Raw genomic sequence first — 17132 nt, forward strand, 5'->3', positions numbered from 1 at the left:
TAACGAAAAGAGATTCGTAGCGTTTTTACAAAAAAAAAACATCTAATTGTGTTTAGGAGAAAAGAAAAGAAATGTCGATGTAGACCATATGCAAAGAAGTTGTAGTTCGCCGATTTATAGGTATCTTAGGAAGGTAGGACTTTCCTCATTTCAAAGCAACATTGTGTTAAACCTCAAACTGGGCGAGTTTTCAATGGTCTAATTAATGGTGCATTTTGCGTCATTACCCGTACCCACACATTTGCCTCCATTATGCTGGACACGTCCCGCTTAGCTAACTCTAAAAATAAATGTATTTTTCTGCTGCTTATCAACGTTATCAATATTTCAAACTCGGTTCTGAATCCAAAATAAAAATTCTTGTCACATGCTAAATCCAACACCACCGCCCTATTTTTCACGCTTTTCCTCTGCCTCCAACGCATTGTAGGCGCCATTCTAGCGGTGCCAAATGCTTTCGCTAATTTATCATTCATTCAGACACAATGCGCCGTTCTATTTTGGAACCTCCAAGAGATTATCAGCAATTAGCTGAACTTGAAAAATAGGTATTTTTAGGCACCTGTTACCAACTGTTCACTAGAAATCAGCCTTGAAGATCGCTAAATTAATTCCAAATTTTGTATTTACGTAAAAATATATCAAAACAATAAAATTATTCAAGGCTGGAAAGCTCGACACATAGTGCATGACGACTGCGTAGTGTTATCTGGCAAACTTGGAGGCCAAGTTGGCTTGATACGAAACGATTTTTTTAAACTTATATTTCTATTATTTTGCGATAAACGACTGGAGCTTGTTTCTTGTTTTCTGTCAAATCTTGTAAAAGCAATTTTGGGAAAAAATACAAGGGTCGGAGTGCGATTTCTTCTTCTCGCGTGTTAATTGAAGCAATCTAATTACGTCAGAAAATGACGTCGGTCGGGACCACGCTTTCATGTTTAGTTGTGTACAAAGTCACGTACCCGTTGTTTACACACTGTTCGGAAAGTAATTCGAAAGGGAAAAAACAGGGTAATGAATCTAAAATTACGCACCCTACGTGCCCGACCAAGTCAGTCGCACAACAAGGAATTCAAAATTAGCTTTGCGGCAAATAAAAATAAAGTTCATAAATTTAAAGTATTTTGAGTATTGGGGCTTGTTTGTTATTTTGAAGGCGAGTGTTTGGGGAAATAAATTTTTTATAGCCTCGTAATAAATCATTCAGTGTTCAATATACAGAACGTTTCAAATTCGACCCCCACAATTGTGGAATCTCGGAAACTAGAGGAGATACGAAGAAATTTAAATGGGGACGAAATTGCCTAATTGGCGCTTGCCCGAGTGCCGTTTTTGAAATCTGAATTTTCCGCGTGCTTATTTGACAAGGAAGTTCAAAATCACAAGCGCATTTTCATTGCCACTTTTCTTCAGATACAGATTTGCTTTCAGACTTGCCATCCTGTTGAAAAATTTGATGGGGCGCCCATAACAAAAAATGGAGTTGATGATGGTAGTTGAAAGACAAAACGTCTTATGGCACAACTGATGAAAGCGTTAGCGCGTAGCGGAAAAAAAGTGGCAATGAAAATGTGCTCGTAGTTTTGGCCTTTCTTGTGAAATAACGCTAAAAAAAATAACGAAATTTCCAATTTTTAGTTTTCTTCAGCTACCTTCGAAACCACCCGGAAAGATCAAATTTTGAAAATGGCTTTCGGTCAGGCACCAAACCATGCAATTTTGTCCCCATTTTAAACTTGTCGGTATGTTCTCTAGTTTCCGAAATCCCATTGGTGAGGGTGGCATTTAAAATGCCCTGTAGATATCCAAAACACCGCAAACTTCCTAACAACTGAACCGTAGAGGGCGCTGTGGTCACCTGCAGGTAAATATGGTAGAAACACGTACCGAAATCTGTTCTTAACATTATTTTTATAATTTCAACAATTCACCCACTTCTTGGCAATTGATATTGCCAACGCATTTTTTGATGGGATCGATGTTTCATTGACTTTGAAAAACAATTCGAACATAAACCGCACCTTGAAAGCTTTTTAATGACGAAATAGTGAAGCCGGACCATTAATAAAACAGTTTGGTGCCGTGGCTAAAGGTACACAATGAAAAATTGCGACTCATGCTCCTTAGATCTCAGCAAGTGCCTCCTCTCAGCCCTTTGTTATTAACAGAACATAATAAGGAGAATCTTGGAGTTGAGGCTGATTGAAGTGCTGGGAGAAAAATTGTAGTTTTGGGTTCTCCGAATTCAGGTAGTGGTAGAACCGTTTAGCATACTTGGAATTTAGAGAGTCGTAACTAAGAGTACCGAAAAATCATGCTCAATTACTTAATTGTTGTTTCTAATCAAGTCTCGCGCGTTGAGGTGTATCCTGAAAGGTCAATTTTATAATTAAATCGGCCATAAAACACAGAAAAACGAAACGACATTAACATTCTATTTTTAACTTATTTTTTGTACTAGAATTTTATTAAGGGTGTGTCAGTGAATAAAAAAATTATGTACCGTCACAAGTCGGCAGTGTTTCAGTTGGAACTATATTTAAGGCAATCGCTTTACGTCTTAATAAAGTTAAATGAGGCTTGAATCGATCACGGGTACCTCAATTGAAGTTCTGGAACCTTGGCAAAGCATTTTTGGAAACCGTAATTTTTCACCAACTTCAAATTCGTAAAAAATTTCTACTAATATGACCTTATATCTAAGAAGCCAATAGAAGTTTTGCAAATCCGTTTATGTAGGGTCATAGAGCGCATCTAGGAGATTAATTTGAGCTATTCTTTAGGGAAATTTAACGCCGTTTAAAGTCTGTAAATTGGCAAGCGAGATATGTGCACCATATCGCTCTCGTTGTTTCGTAACACATCAATTGTATCACTTCAATTCCTACGTTGTGCTAAAACCGTCTGACTGTTTCGCTCGATGAATATGGATTTGTGATCGTGACTTTATGATTACAAGTCCTTCCAACATCGTGAGTCGGCCCCTTCTGTGACAGCCCCTATGGAACATGTTTTGACACGTGCAGCGACCCCCTCCTTCTGACGCTCCCACAATCGTCAGTGACCCAAGGGGGGCAGGGGGGAGGGAGGCATGTCTTTGCCTATGTACATACAGTGGCCGAAAGAAGTATGGAATATTTTATCTCTTACAAATAATTAAGGTTAAATACGTGCTTAATTTAAATAAAATATGACAGACATTTATTTTATGATTAGGTAATCCATTAACAACAAATACTTTTCTAAATGGATAATTATTATAAATTTTTTAATGACGAAAACAAATTTTCCTAGAAAAAAGTACGGAATATTATTTCATCTTCATAAAAAAATATTAAGGACTTATGGTAATTCAATATTTTATGGCAAAGCTTTTGGCCTCTATAACGGCTTGTCATCTCCTAGGCGTAGAATCGACAAGGGCTTGTGAAGTATCCATGGGATTTTTTTGCCACTCTTCCTGGATAGTTTGAAGAAATTTTGTTTTATTTTTATTTGTTTTAAGTCTAATTAGTGGATCTAATATTTCCCACAAAAGCTCAATAGGATTGAGATCAGGAGGTTGGGAGGACCACTCAAGTACTGTCATATTTTTCGTCAAAAACCAGTCCTTTACAATTTTTGATGTGTGCTTCGGATCGGTATCCTGTTGAAAGATCCAAGAATGCGACATCTCTTCTTCAACAAATGTTAACACATTATTCTGCAAGATTTTCCGACATCGGTAACGATTCATTTTTCCATTTATTGGAACCACCGGTCCAGTCTTGCATCGAGAAAAACATCTCCAGACCATTCTACTTCCTCCACCGTGTTTCACATGAGGAATTTGGTATTTAATATTGAACCTTCCTCCGACTGGTAGTCTCACATAAACTGTACAATGAAAACCAAACAAGTTAAATTTATTCTCGTCACTCCAAACGAGGTTATTCCAATTTCCGCAGTCCATTACAATTGAGACTTTGCAAATTTTAGATGGGCCATCCTATTCTTCTTCAAGAACAGATGTTTTTAACAGCGACTGTACCATAAAGTTATTAAAGTCATTAAACGATTTCTTACAGTTCTACTAGTAAGTTCAAGATTAAATTCCATAGTGATTTCATTTCAGATTTGTCTTAATGTCTTTCGGGAATGTTTGAGAGAGATTCGTCTAATGGCTTTGTCTATTTGGAGTGCAGTTTTTTTTAGAACGTCCTGACTTACTACAGTTTTGAACACCATCCTGTTTGCGAAATTTATTTAAAATCTTACGCACGGAATTCTGGGTAATAATTAAATTTTTTGCCACCTCACATTGAGTTCAACCGCTTTGATAAAGATCAACTACTTTTTGTCTAAAGTTAATTGAAAAATAAACGTGTTTAGCCATAATCGTATTCTAATACACTTAAATTATAGCGACCTGTTGAGACCAGAATTGAATTGAAGGCAACTAAATCACGAACAACAAAATGTCCCATACTTTTTTCCAAGCGAAAAACTATAATAGATTAAGAAAATGAAACATTGATAACAGCTATATCAGGAACGGCATATACTTGACCCACATAAGCTAAGATATATTTTGTGTAATTTAGATATTTTAACTATTTCCAAAAACAGTGAATGAGAATTTGAAAAATATTCCATACTTTTTTCCACCACTGTATAATATGTGATGTTGATTTTGGCATCCATCGTCGCGGTCTGAATTTGAGCCGTTAGCTGGAGTGACACTTGTATTGAACGGAAGCTTCGATCCTCCGTGTAATAGCGAGAAAAGGGCAATCGACTTTAGCTCCCTCGGGGGTCGCGTAAATGTTCGAAAATACCACTTCTACAAAATGACCAACAAAATCACAGTAATAATTGGAATTATGAAAATACTTTATGCATGTTCAGACTGGTCGAGGCTAAATATTTCCGAATTTACGAACGCGTGGCAATACCTACTCGTCGGGTCCGACAGCTTATCCACCTCCGGCTTTAAAGTGCGATGTAACGTTCCCACAGAGCACGATCGATCGGTCTGCTTTAAGCCGTTCTGTACAGACTGTCCTTAGTTTTATTTCGAATCTCGATATAGCCCGTCAGATGTGTTCATCTTTCTGGGCGGAATCGGCAGATGGTTGCCTTGAGCCATGATAGATTGATCATGTAATCGGCGACATACACGCTGATTGCTCCTATTGATTGTAATTTCGTGATCGGAATCCTAGCAAAGTAGCCTATACTAGATTAAGTTTTGCTTCGAGGGACCTTGCAAGCAAAATTATTCTTAACACGCATTTTTCTAAAAATACTTGGGACATGCTGTATAGTCAAGAGAGAGAGACAGAGAGAAGGAGCGAGGGAGAGAGAGGGGGGAGAGGGAGAGAGACAGAGAGAGCTGAGGAACTGATGGTCCAGTTTCATTTTTGTTGACGTAGGAGCTGTACGATTCCAGCAAGTTTATTGCTAAACAAAGGGAGATGTGTCATTTTAAAGGCAAATGTTCGTCCACTTCATGTACATCCCTTTGGCTGTGAGCCATTGTTGGCAGTTTGAAGTCATTAATTACATTAAACTCATTTTTATCTCACGTCTTCTCCGACTTCCTCAGGTCCGCCAAGAGTTGTACCTGGTGCGCAATCATCGAAATTCAGTATTTGAAGTATTTTCTTTGATTTTTGTTTCGTTCGCAGCCCTTGCGAAAATCTGCTGCATAAAGTCAAATTCAATATGAGTTGGATTCCCCCAATTTGCATAACTTTATTTTAGAAAACGAAAGCAAACATGGCTGGAGAAACTAAAATAAAGATTCTGCTGTAACCGATATGACTTTATCCAGCCTTCTACTTACTGCGTAATAAAAATTCCTTGTAATCCTGGATTCCCCATTCGCATTCATAAAACGAACAAGATTAACTTTTCTACGGTAACCTGATAAATTCCTTGGAGATAAAGGAAATATGATTTCTGTTCTTTTTTGGAGAGTCGGATTTCCAGTTTTATTTATTTTTTATCGGTAGCTTAAATTTAAAACCAGCAGTGTCTTAACATCGTGCCAAATTTACTGCTGCACGTCGAAAACTGCTCTGTGAAATGTGCCAGAGTATCTCTGCATTACAAACGTCCTCTAATATACGATTATAATATGGTAATATGAGGGCCCAACTGAAGGGCCAAGGGCTTGGTGGACTTTGCCTTAGAGGTAGCTCCGTTCCGTGCTTGATAAAGGGAGTTGAATTAGAACTTATTTTAGCGTGTTTAATGCATAAGAGAGTAGCAAGTTCGAAATTGCCAGTAGCGATTTGTATAGGGCGTATAGAAGATCCCGTTTGATTACTCGGCGATGCTCTGTTAAATAGGCGAGAAGAATTCTATTAGGAACTTGAACTTGTTGCATTAGGTGTGAATGCGTTGATCAACCATAAAAAGAATTTTGCGTTTCAATTTTTGTATACGATCTACAGTGGATCACAGCTTAAACGATGCAGTCCGCATTGGAAAAACCAACTGGCCTTAGTGGCGCAATATTCATTTTGAAAAAAAAAAACAGTATTGCCCTGCAATTAAATTAATATGAGAGTTCCGAAAGCGTATAAGTTAATATTTTACTCAGGCGTGCCGCTCTTAAGTGACAGTAAATGTTTATTGAATATAACGTGCGATTCAGATGATGCAGTTAAGAAAAAACCAAAAAAAGCTTAACGCAATTTTGCTCTTAAACGAACGGGAAAGACAACATTAGATGTTATTGATATTAACATGGGATTTTTCTATGGCCGGTCTGGCGATACAACACCCTGTATAAGAATGGGTCGTTGCGAAACAACGCTAAGTGAAAGAATCTTAATTCTGATCCACTGCAGAGATGGATACGGCCAAAAAGGACATAGTTAAAATGGTAAATAGATGTCCATCAACTGTTCAGCGCACCATTGAGCGTAGCCGCAATGAAAATAGAATCGCGAATAAGTCTCGGGGGCAAATAAAATATTTACGGAACGCGAACGCCGGTGGATTGTAGGAGAAATAACCAATAATTCTAAAAAAAGTCTCAAATTTTGTGTAGAGATGGAGAGACAATTAAGAAAAAGATGGAACCCGGAAACAATTCGACGCATTTCAAGAAGAAACGAGATACACGGTTGAACTGCCAGAAAATAAATCGTTTATTAGCCATGGAACTAGAAGGGCACGATTCGCGTACGCCGGAGAGCACATTAGTAAAGATTTAAACATTTGAATATGGAATGTTTACTGATGAAATAAAAATCAATTTACGTAAGTCGGATGGAAAAATGCCAGTAGGAAGAAATCCTAACAAAGAGCTAAACTTGAAAATTTTGAAGGATATTTTGAAGCCCAGTGGAGGCGACCTGATGTGGGAGGTGTATGTGGTGTCAGGAATAGCAAATTTGAATTTTATCAAGGTATTCTTGATCCAAGTGCATGGATATATCAAGATATGTTGTACCAAATGCGCAAAAATTAAGACTTACCAATAACTATCGTTTTTGCCACGATACGACCCCAAACATACGTCATACCGAGTTCATTGTTGGTTGCTTTGTAACCGTTCAAATGTGATTTGAATGTCAGAACAGTTACCAAATTGAAACGTAATTGAAACATTGTGGTTGATATTAAAAAATTAAGTGCACAATAATCCAATATCTAAGGAAAAATGAACTAAAAGCTAAAATTTCCCAGGCTTAAAGAGCACCATTGTCCCCGAAAGATACGAGAAAGGTGGTAGAATCAATGCCTAGACACATACAGAGAATCATCGATAACGAAGGAGGATTAACCAAGTATTAGCAGTAGTATATTAATTTATAGAAGTTCGTTACCTCTGTTAATTTTTAATTTTACGTTTAGCAACATTTACGCTGGGACATTAAAACTGGACATATCTTCACAAAAAATTTTTCATTTCTCAAGTGTGGTACATCTAAGAAAATATGAATGCTTATACTTTCTTAATAGTCATATTAAATCAATTTTATTATGTCGTTTTTCAAAGAAATATTGTACCCCTGAGACAAGTTAGTGTTTCGTAATATTGACTTCATAGTTTAAACTCCGAGTAATTGCATGTAGGAGAGCATAGGCCGCACAACAGAGGTAGTCAAAGTAGGTCCAGTACATCCAGATTATCATGTTTTTCCACAGCGCAAGTGCAAAAAACAATCATTTTTGACAAATCTGAACTGGAACAGATCATGAAGTTTTTGACCTGAGAAGGAAGTCCATGGGATTTTTGGCAATGTTAGAAAACGTTCTAAACATGGACGTTTTCTTGTTTCCGACCTGACCTGTCTATTGCATCTCCGGGATTACTCACAAACGCCACATGTTTCTGAGACATGTAAAAGGAGTTCGATACAGATTTTAGTCACTCGCAAAATGTGCTCAATGGAGATTTTTTCGTAAAATCTACACGAAGCATTCCTGACGTTTTTTTACGAACCTGCACTGGGCTGAGAAGGGCTATAGATTTTCGATAAATCCTGGATTATGTCAGATGGGGTATTATAATGGATGTCTGATATTCTTAATCTCCTATGCAGGCATGGGGAAGACGTTCATGAGTTCGGCAAACTCTGAGTGAGCTAAAGAAGAATTAAAGCAGTTTCCGACCTTTTAAATCGATCCATAAAATATCCAAATGGGTAGTGCAGTTCCACCTTTTCGAAATTCGCGAACCCGTTTTAAAAAGACGAAAACTTGAGAATACTTTAGGCTTCTTCGGCGAGCTTTTTGTGACAAAAATATCTTCTTCAAAATTTAAAAAAAAAAAAAAACTATGATTTGCTAACTTTCGATTATTCCTGGTTTGTTCGATTGGATCGAGAATTTAGATCGACAAGGATTTTTGTTGGCTTAACGGACGATTCGGTCAAGTGTTGTTACGTTCATTTAGCATTGTTGACGCCGTAACATTTTCCGTGAGCGCCAACGTGAGCAAATAGCAAAAAATCAATGCTACAATAGTTGACCGGCTGATAATATCAACGGTCCTTCAAAGGTTGACTATTAAGGACGATTAATAAGGTTGAATATTGCAGTAATATTGATTTAAACAATACAACATTAATATTGTATTGTTGGACCTCGCGATTACTACTGCCCTAACAACCCCTAATTTCGATTCTGCTACTTTCCTAAAAGAATATTAAGGGTAGCCCATCCTTTCAGAATAGTTGCTCGAGAACTACTTGTCCAATCCACTTGGATTTTTTTTTAACGTTACACGTGGGTATATTCCATAAAGGCATGTGATAACAAAGATTGATAGATCCGATTCCAATATTTGTAACACTCTATCATTTTCTTATCGTTGACGTTGAACAGCTCCGAACAAGGTAAACATTACCGGAGTTAAGGCATAATCTATCATTGAATTGCTTGCCATAATATCGCGTTATAGAGCTGTGTATATTTGATTGAAATTGTGTGTATGATGGATTTGTGTATTTTGAAAATACCAACGAATGTCATGACCATTACGAAATACCTTAAAATTATTCGCCAGGTCTTTTTACCGATTTTGCCTGTGCCGAAAAATATCTATGACCCTCAGTAGATAAGCCCAAAGCTAGTCCTCTGTATGTGTAATTCATTGGCGGTGTAGTAGGATGGCCTTATAATTTATGACAAAACCGTTATAATGAGGCCTATTTCGAAAATTATATAGTCGTCCGGGTAATTTCTATGTTAATTCGATGATAAGTGGCTTAAAGCAGACCTTATATTCAGAAGTGTGTTAACAAATTTATCGACCGGTCGACCGTTCTGAATAATCTTGAGCTTCCGCTGCTTGTTCATCGACATAGTAACGTCGCACTTTCTTCTGAGAGAGAAATGAGGGACAGTGGGTGAGGGGTATGAAGGGAGGACTAATCCTATTGTTATTAATGGTCTCTGCGAAAACGATGTGAAACAACTCTTCAGAATGGTGAAAACGCGACTGTCCTGATGGACAATAGGTCTTTAAAAATTTAATTAAGAGTAACATAGTTATTTATCCTCTTTGATAACAAAGCGCGATGGCTGCTGAAATGAATACCTCACATGGAGCGAACTGATGTTCTGCGGACACCAAAAACCCTCTCGAACTTTTAAATTTTGAGTGCCACAGGCAAATCTTTATTTTATTCAAGAGTTGTTCCAGCTCTTTTGCAGATTTCTTAAACTGATGTTTCAGAACGCTAAAGTTTCCTCGCTCTAAAAGTTAAAAATCCGGCTGATAATTCTACCAACAGCAACTGGAACTTTCGTATAAAATTATTAAGGTGATATCAATTTTAAAGTTGAACTAGTGCCCATATAAGGTCATCGTGTGACCAGCAGGTCGGCCTTATTTGCAATTGAAGTTGAGTGCACATTAAGAATTTAGCCCTTATGCACTTCCGAGCATAACTTTGGAGGAGCGATTTCAGATAGCTGTCGCGACTTCAGCCGTTGTCGGTTCGGCTTTAACTTCGTTTGAAAAACACTTCATCTGCCGATTAGTTGGTAACTGACAGGTGTCGCTGCTAACTGGACATTGAAGAACTGGTCTTTACGGCATAATTAAAATATGAATTACTACAGTTTTTACTTTTAGTTGCATTACGCGTCAAGAAATCCTCAAAGAAAAATATGTTTTGTCAACTGTGGTTATTTCTTTATAGGGAAATTATCGCAGTCGATTGGGTCCGTTAAATGAATATGGCACTGCACAGCCCGTTCCACGTCTATAAAAGGGTTTTAATTGACGTTTTAATTATATATTGTACAATGAAAATTAAAAGCTCCACTGGTGGTGGTTGTTGTGCCATTGGTTGTTAAAATTCAATTTAGCGATTCCTTTAGGTTATTATAAAGGGAACGAACTGCTCTGTAGTATCATTCAGTACGTGTCCAACCAAAAACTAATAATAATAAATTTGCATGTGAGCAAAAACCAATGATAAATTAGAAGGCTTAGATGTCTCGGACATGATCCGACGGTTGGTGTGCTTGACTTTATATTCATTCTCTGTGTACTCTGGGGTGGTAAATTATTTGCCATTTAATTGTGGTAGACACAGAAGAATATTTTATCATCTACAGGGTGCTTCCTAAATATTCTTCGTTTATATTTAATGCAGAGGCTTTACGGTGATTTTGGAAATACGTTCCTACCAACGTTCCTACAGGTTGGAAAAACGATGATCCTTAATAGTCCCTTGCCGAAGGTCAATCACATTTTCTGATTTTTCTTTAAAATACAGGAAACTCCTGTGAATCACCTATCCACGACATTTTATTCATACATTTCTGCACTCAGCAGTGACTGCCAGTAGGCGGGACTTCTTCAAGGTGCCCCAGTATGGGGCTGTATGTGGTAAACGTGCGAAACACATTTTCTTTTAAAGACTCGAACGTGATGTTATTTCTTTTTCAATAGTCGGTTGTTTCCTTTTGGTTTGGCTTGGTGATTGTTCGGTGCAGGGAGAACGCACTAAAAGTATATTTAACTTATTACGTAATAAGGTATCTTTGCTTTTTTTTAATAATACTAAGCGTTGTAAGCCGACCTTATTTTATTCAGTTAAATCCTCAGAAATTTAGCATGTTTCCATCGCAATTTGACTTTCGTCAAATTTTCAATCATCGTTAAAGATAGGTGTGGGAGTTGCTTCATAAGAATTGCACTGAATCGAGGATAAACTACAAATGGCTAATAATGTTGGGGTTGCCCCATTATTTCGAAGAAAACACATAGTTTAGGAGTGCCACACTTTATTGAAACACCCTGCATGTTCTAGTTTAATTTTAAGTTGTGGGCAGCGCTGCCTTCTACAACTTTCATATTTATCTTTGTGCTCTGTTGGAGCACCCTGTTTCGCACGCCTGCCATGGTTATACCAATCTTATTACGCAACACTGTTACGTAATGGTGTTACGCGCGACTTGGATCATATTTATACACACTATACGTTATGGGTTATCGTTCGTTACGTCATTTGCCATTAATTGGCCTAAAAGTGGGAAATATTGATATATAGATGGTTAATTTTTTCCAGATTGCAACCTTCATCTTCGTTCTGGCCCTCCGCAATGCTCGGCAGCCCCGCTGGGCCGGGGGGGGCTCCTCAGAGGGGACTCTGGCCCCTGGCCCCGGCACCAGCACCAACTGCAGCAAGTTTTTCAACTGACGGTAAGCTTAGAATTAGTAAAACTATGTAAATCATAACTATAAACTTTTAATTTTTACTTTATTTCGCAGTGAACATAGCGAATAGCTCTGGCTTCATTTAAATACCTCCTGTATACTCTAATCCGAATTAATAACATTCAATAAATAATTAAAGGATTTAATTTTAGCCCCGGGTGTTCCCAACCCCACTTCCAATCGTTTTGGCATGCACCCAATGTTTATTATTTAATTATTATTACTTTTGAAAAAACTCATTAAGTTTTAAAAGGTTTATAATAAATGCCAGAAAGTTAGCTGTGGGTTAGTGGAATGAGAGATGATTTTATTCAACGAAGAATGTACCGGATCTACCGAACGCAATCATTTGATAGATCCTGTATATTCGAGCTTAATTTCAGTGTGAAAAATTTTCAAAAAACAACACAAATGGCAATAAAATTTCCTACCCGGACGTAAAAAGATCATCAAAGTTTTTGCACCTTGTTACAGCATCGCATAATAACTTAATTAATCATTTCTATATTTCCTAAACGCTCTTCTTAATTAATCTCATTATCTGTAACAGTACGCTCTTTGAATGAAATGCCTGTCTACGGAGCAGGGACTGTTTTTATGCATATAAAATGTTTAATTTGTAAACTCAATATTTGAAAGAGCAGCCCCATTCATAATGTTCAAATGGTGTCTAGTCAATCTAGGGCATGCCTCTTTACCAACTAAAGTACACTGCCATGGATACACCATATGGTTAATAGGAAAGTAAATATTTGTTAGAGGAACTTCTAGCAAGCAGTCAAGTTTCAAGTACGTTATTATTATCATAGAGTAACGAAGATCGCAGTTCTTTTCATATCAGATCGCAGTTCAAAGCTTAAAATATTTAAGAGTTGTCTGCCAAACTTAACTTGAAATCAAGTTATGAGTGCTTTTCCCGTAACAGCACTTCAGGGAAAAGCGCTGCGGTAAAACAATTACGAACTGAAGGTACCCGCATTGAAATTTAATGAAGACTTACAATGGACACCAATGGTCTTTGTATTCGTTATTGGCTAATTAAAGACTTGTTTGCTTTCAGTAAATATTCAGTATAATATAACGTAAGAGCACGACATCAACTTGTTATTAGTGAACTACGTAGATGTGAAAAACGGCCTAATGTGTCTCGTTTTCATTCCGCTCATCATTGTGTGGTGACGAGTGAGCAATTCAAATCAACCAGAATGATGGAAATGTAGAGACAGGTTAATTGATAATCTTCCGTTCTACACAAAAGCGGGTAAATAAGGTATATGTTCACTAGCGACAGATGTGTCGATCTGACTGAAAGGCCATTTGAGACTACGCTTACAAGGGCCTCGTTCAAAATTGGAAGAGTCAGTCATCTATGGATTTAAGGAAGTATGTCGGCACAAGAAAAGTACCAGTTCAAGCGCATGTGCAGACTCGTAGAAAATATTGATCAGCGCTTTTATTCGATGGGCTCACTGATTGGTTCAGTTCGAGCTTTGTTTACTACTACAATTTCCTGTAGAAATTCACTAGTGTTTCTGCGAAAATTGATTTTAATTTGAAAAAGCCACTCAAGGGGCGGCGAACCGTAAGCTTATCATCAAATATACTGCGTGATATAAAAAAGAGAACTCCCCGTAAAAATGGTTTTATTTAAATAATTATTGGTGTCCATGTTTGATACGCTAAAACAAACACTTCATAAAAAAATCGAACAAATTAAATTGTTAAAAACCAAAAGAGAAATGAATAATTTGTCGGTGCTCCGCGGTGTCTTATACATTCCTGTACATGTCTAGGCGTGGATCTATTAAAATGATTGAGATGTCCTTAAGAAATATCATTCCAGGCTAACTGAACAGCATGACATAGCGCCGCTAAGGCTTGTGGATTATGGGGAAAATTATGCGACCTTCTAACTGCAATATCCCATACATGTTCAACCGGTGACAGGTCTGGAGATCGAGCTGGCCAAGGTAGCAAATTACTGCATTTTGTTAAAAGAAGTACATAGTCTCTTTGGTCACATGTGGTCGTGCAACAAGAGTTTCCACATAAGACACGATATGAAATTCCAGGACTTCTTGGATGTGCCGTTGGGCTGTCATACTACCTCTAACGAAAAGTAAAGGTTACCCGCTACCACATGCAATAGCATCCCGAATCATTCCCCAACAGTCTCTTGGACATGCCTCGATATTGGAAACTGAACATTCCTTCTTCTTACTCTTACCCAATCATCATGCATATCCAAACAGAATCTGGATCCGTCTTAAAATACGATATTATCCCATTCCAGATTCCAATGTATCCGTTCTCTGCCCAATTGCAATCGATTTTGACGATGACTTAAAGATGGGGTAACACAAGATGGGAACGGTAGCAAATCGGCCCAATACTTCTCATCCGGCGATAAATGATTCGATTTTCAATGGGCCTTCCATATTCAGCAAGCCACTGATCCGCCAACGTCTTCGACGAGACGCACCTATCTCTTAGGGTCATAATTCCAAGGCGGCCATCTTGGCGTTATGTAGTTCTGCGGGATTGTCCAGTACCTCTCCTGCCTGTTTGATCTTCTTGGAATCATTCATAACATCTTACTATAGTGTTTACACTACGATTCAATCTAGTGGCAATTTCCCTAAATGACCGACCAGCCTCTCGCAGACCGACTATTTGATCTCTCTCAAACTCGCTCAATTGATGAAAGTTTCGCTGCATTCTGCGTTTAAGCATATTTGATTAATCTAAAAACACTTTCTAAGCACACTATACATCAATAAATAATATTTTCGAGTCATTGTTGATATTTTATCGCAATTTTTATAGTTAAAGAAAATTAAATAATTCCTGACAACTCGTAAATACATTGATAAATACGATTGAAAATGTAATCGTTTTTTGTGTTATTATATACACGCCTGCATACAAAATATTATTTAAATAAAACTATTTTACGGGGTGTTCTCTCTTCTATGTCACGCAGTATATTTCGCAACGAAATTAAATTGATTTGTCCAAGGCACACCTTTGATAGTATGGCGTCTACTCGAGGTGCTTTTTTAATAATTATCCTTTACGTTTTTCACGGCAAAAGTTTCCTTAAAACAAAACGCTAATTAAAAACCTAGCTTTATGCTACTTTAAGGTTATTTTTACCAAAACAGCATTTTCTTTTACATATTATATCATTATCTGAATTCTATCTATACGCTCGTGTTTGTACCTCATCAATGACCCACCTGATATCTAAATCATTATGTCGAATCATTGCAGGAAACTTTACCGTGCAATATCCCATTAAGGTATGACGAAATATTTATTAAAAATTGAATTTGACCCGCCATGGTACCTTGTTCCATTTTCCCTGCCTCAAGAAATTCACTTTTTGCCCCAACCGATACGATAGAACAGACAAATAAGTTAATTACACGGTTGACCTATCACTAGCAACACTCTCACCATCTCATTTGAAAACAATTATATATCCGTCTATAAACAAGACCTGTTATAGTACCAAAGTTGTGTTTGTTAATGTAAATTAACAGGCGTTGTATTTTGTACGTTTGCATTTTTTTTTATTTTTGCGAACATTTTTCACCGGAAATTTGATTTAGTAAAATACACTCTCATTATTTCCTCTGCCATATATGTTTCATATCCATAAAAATTTTCATGTACGGTCACATTCGTACATATCGTCGCATCCTCATTCTTTTACATTCCACATTCTTTAACGTTCAACGTGGCAATCCTCTGCACTCGTTCGATAATCCATATAAGGTGAGTAAGGCAAAATGGTGGCCACAAGACTTTGGTGCAGAAAAACTCAAAATTGCGCCGAAAATTGCAATTTTGTTTATAAATTGCAAATTGAAATAATCGAAACGTGCTAGGAAAGCCGAGATTTTACGTCATCAATTTCGTACAGTAGTGCGGAACTAAATTCATATTTGCAGCCCGTGAAAAAGCACTAGTGACCCCAGTTTGGATTTCGGAGTCTATTGTCGCACCAAATCAATCAATTCTCGACTGTTGACTGATATTTTCGAAGCTTCCGATATTTCTCTTCAGAAAAATAGAAGAGGGGGTCTATCGTATATCTCGTTTCAACTTATTAGGAATCTCGGCCCGCCACGGAGTGCAGATGTTTTCCTTGTACAAGTAAAGTACAGCGACAATGGTCAAACGCGAGATAGGAATACGCTTAGAAATTCGGCAAGGGCCAAATTTTTTTAGGAATATGCCGAGTTTCTGGGGCAATTTTTGAAAAAAAAAAAGAAAATTTCCAGTGATAAGTTCTCGGGGATCGACGTAACGCCAGTTTTACAAATCGAGTAAAGAGTTGTGCAAAGCTATTTGGGTATGGTTTTTATGGGACACCAAATTTGCCCATCTAATAGGAAAGTCTAATAAAAACATTCAGTTCGACTAAAATGGAGAAAAATGTTATGAAACTATTTCTCCCAATTTTAGGCCCCGCATTGTCTGTTGTTATTCTGAAGGCATTTCTGTTTCAGGTCTAAGCAAATATGGAGTTTACTCACTCTTCCCCGGAGGACCGACCTTTGGAAGTGCGCTTTACTCGCACGCGAGCACAATCGGACGTTTCGCTTCCGGCCACATACAGCAATCATCAGGGAACACCTTTCATGCCGCTCACAAAGGTAAGAATTTTCTTCGAGTTTGATTTAATCCGATCAGCCGGGAGGTTGAGCGTGAAATCGCGATGTGCTTACGTAACCGTGACTTTAGGTTTGGGCCTCTTCGGATAGATCAAAGTTCGAGATGAGCGGTATTTCATAATGTTTATTATTTTTTCGGAAAGTTGGACGTGTGGGAGTTGCGTGCGTCCTTCAAAATTGATTGTCATAGTTGTAATGAATACGTCATAAATACGGCCTTTGCGTTACGGTTCTATTATAGAAATTCCGAGCCGCTGCGGCAAATAACAGGT

The 17132-nt window shown here is 37.7% G+C and overlaps 1 protein-coding gene across 3 annotated transcripts in view; it reads left to right on the plus strand.

Moving 5' to 3' along the window:
• Nucleotides 1-17132, plus strand: part of wge (winged eye) — a 64107-nt gene that overhangs the window by 17381 nt on the left and 29594 nt on the right. For 2 of the 3 annotated variants that reach the window (XM_066281370.1, XM_066281372.1), the window contains exons 2-3: nucleotides 12030-12163; nucleotides 16696-16842. In XM_066281370.1, coding sequence (XP_066137467.1) covers nucleotides 12064-12163; nucleotides 16696-16842 — 247 coding nt within the window. In that variant the 5' untranslated portion in view covers nucleotides 12030-12063. Of the gene's footprint in view, nucleotides 1-11479; nucleotides 11497-12029; nucleotides 12164-16695; nucleotides 16843-17132 lie in introns of those variants that run through there. The other variant, XM_066281371.1, reaches the window with a different exon arrangement.

This window comes from Euwallacea fornicatus, chromosome 4 (genome assembly GCF_040115645.1).
Source record: "Euwallacea fornicatus isolate EFF26 chromosome 4, ASM4011564v1, whole genome shotgun sequence".
Classification (NCBI taxonomy): Eukaryota; Metazoa; Arthropoda; class Insecta; order Coleoptera; family Curculionidae; genus Euwallacea; species Euwallacea fornicatus.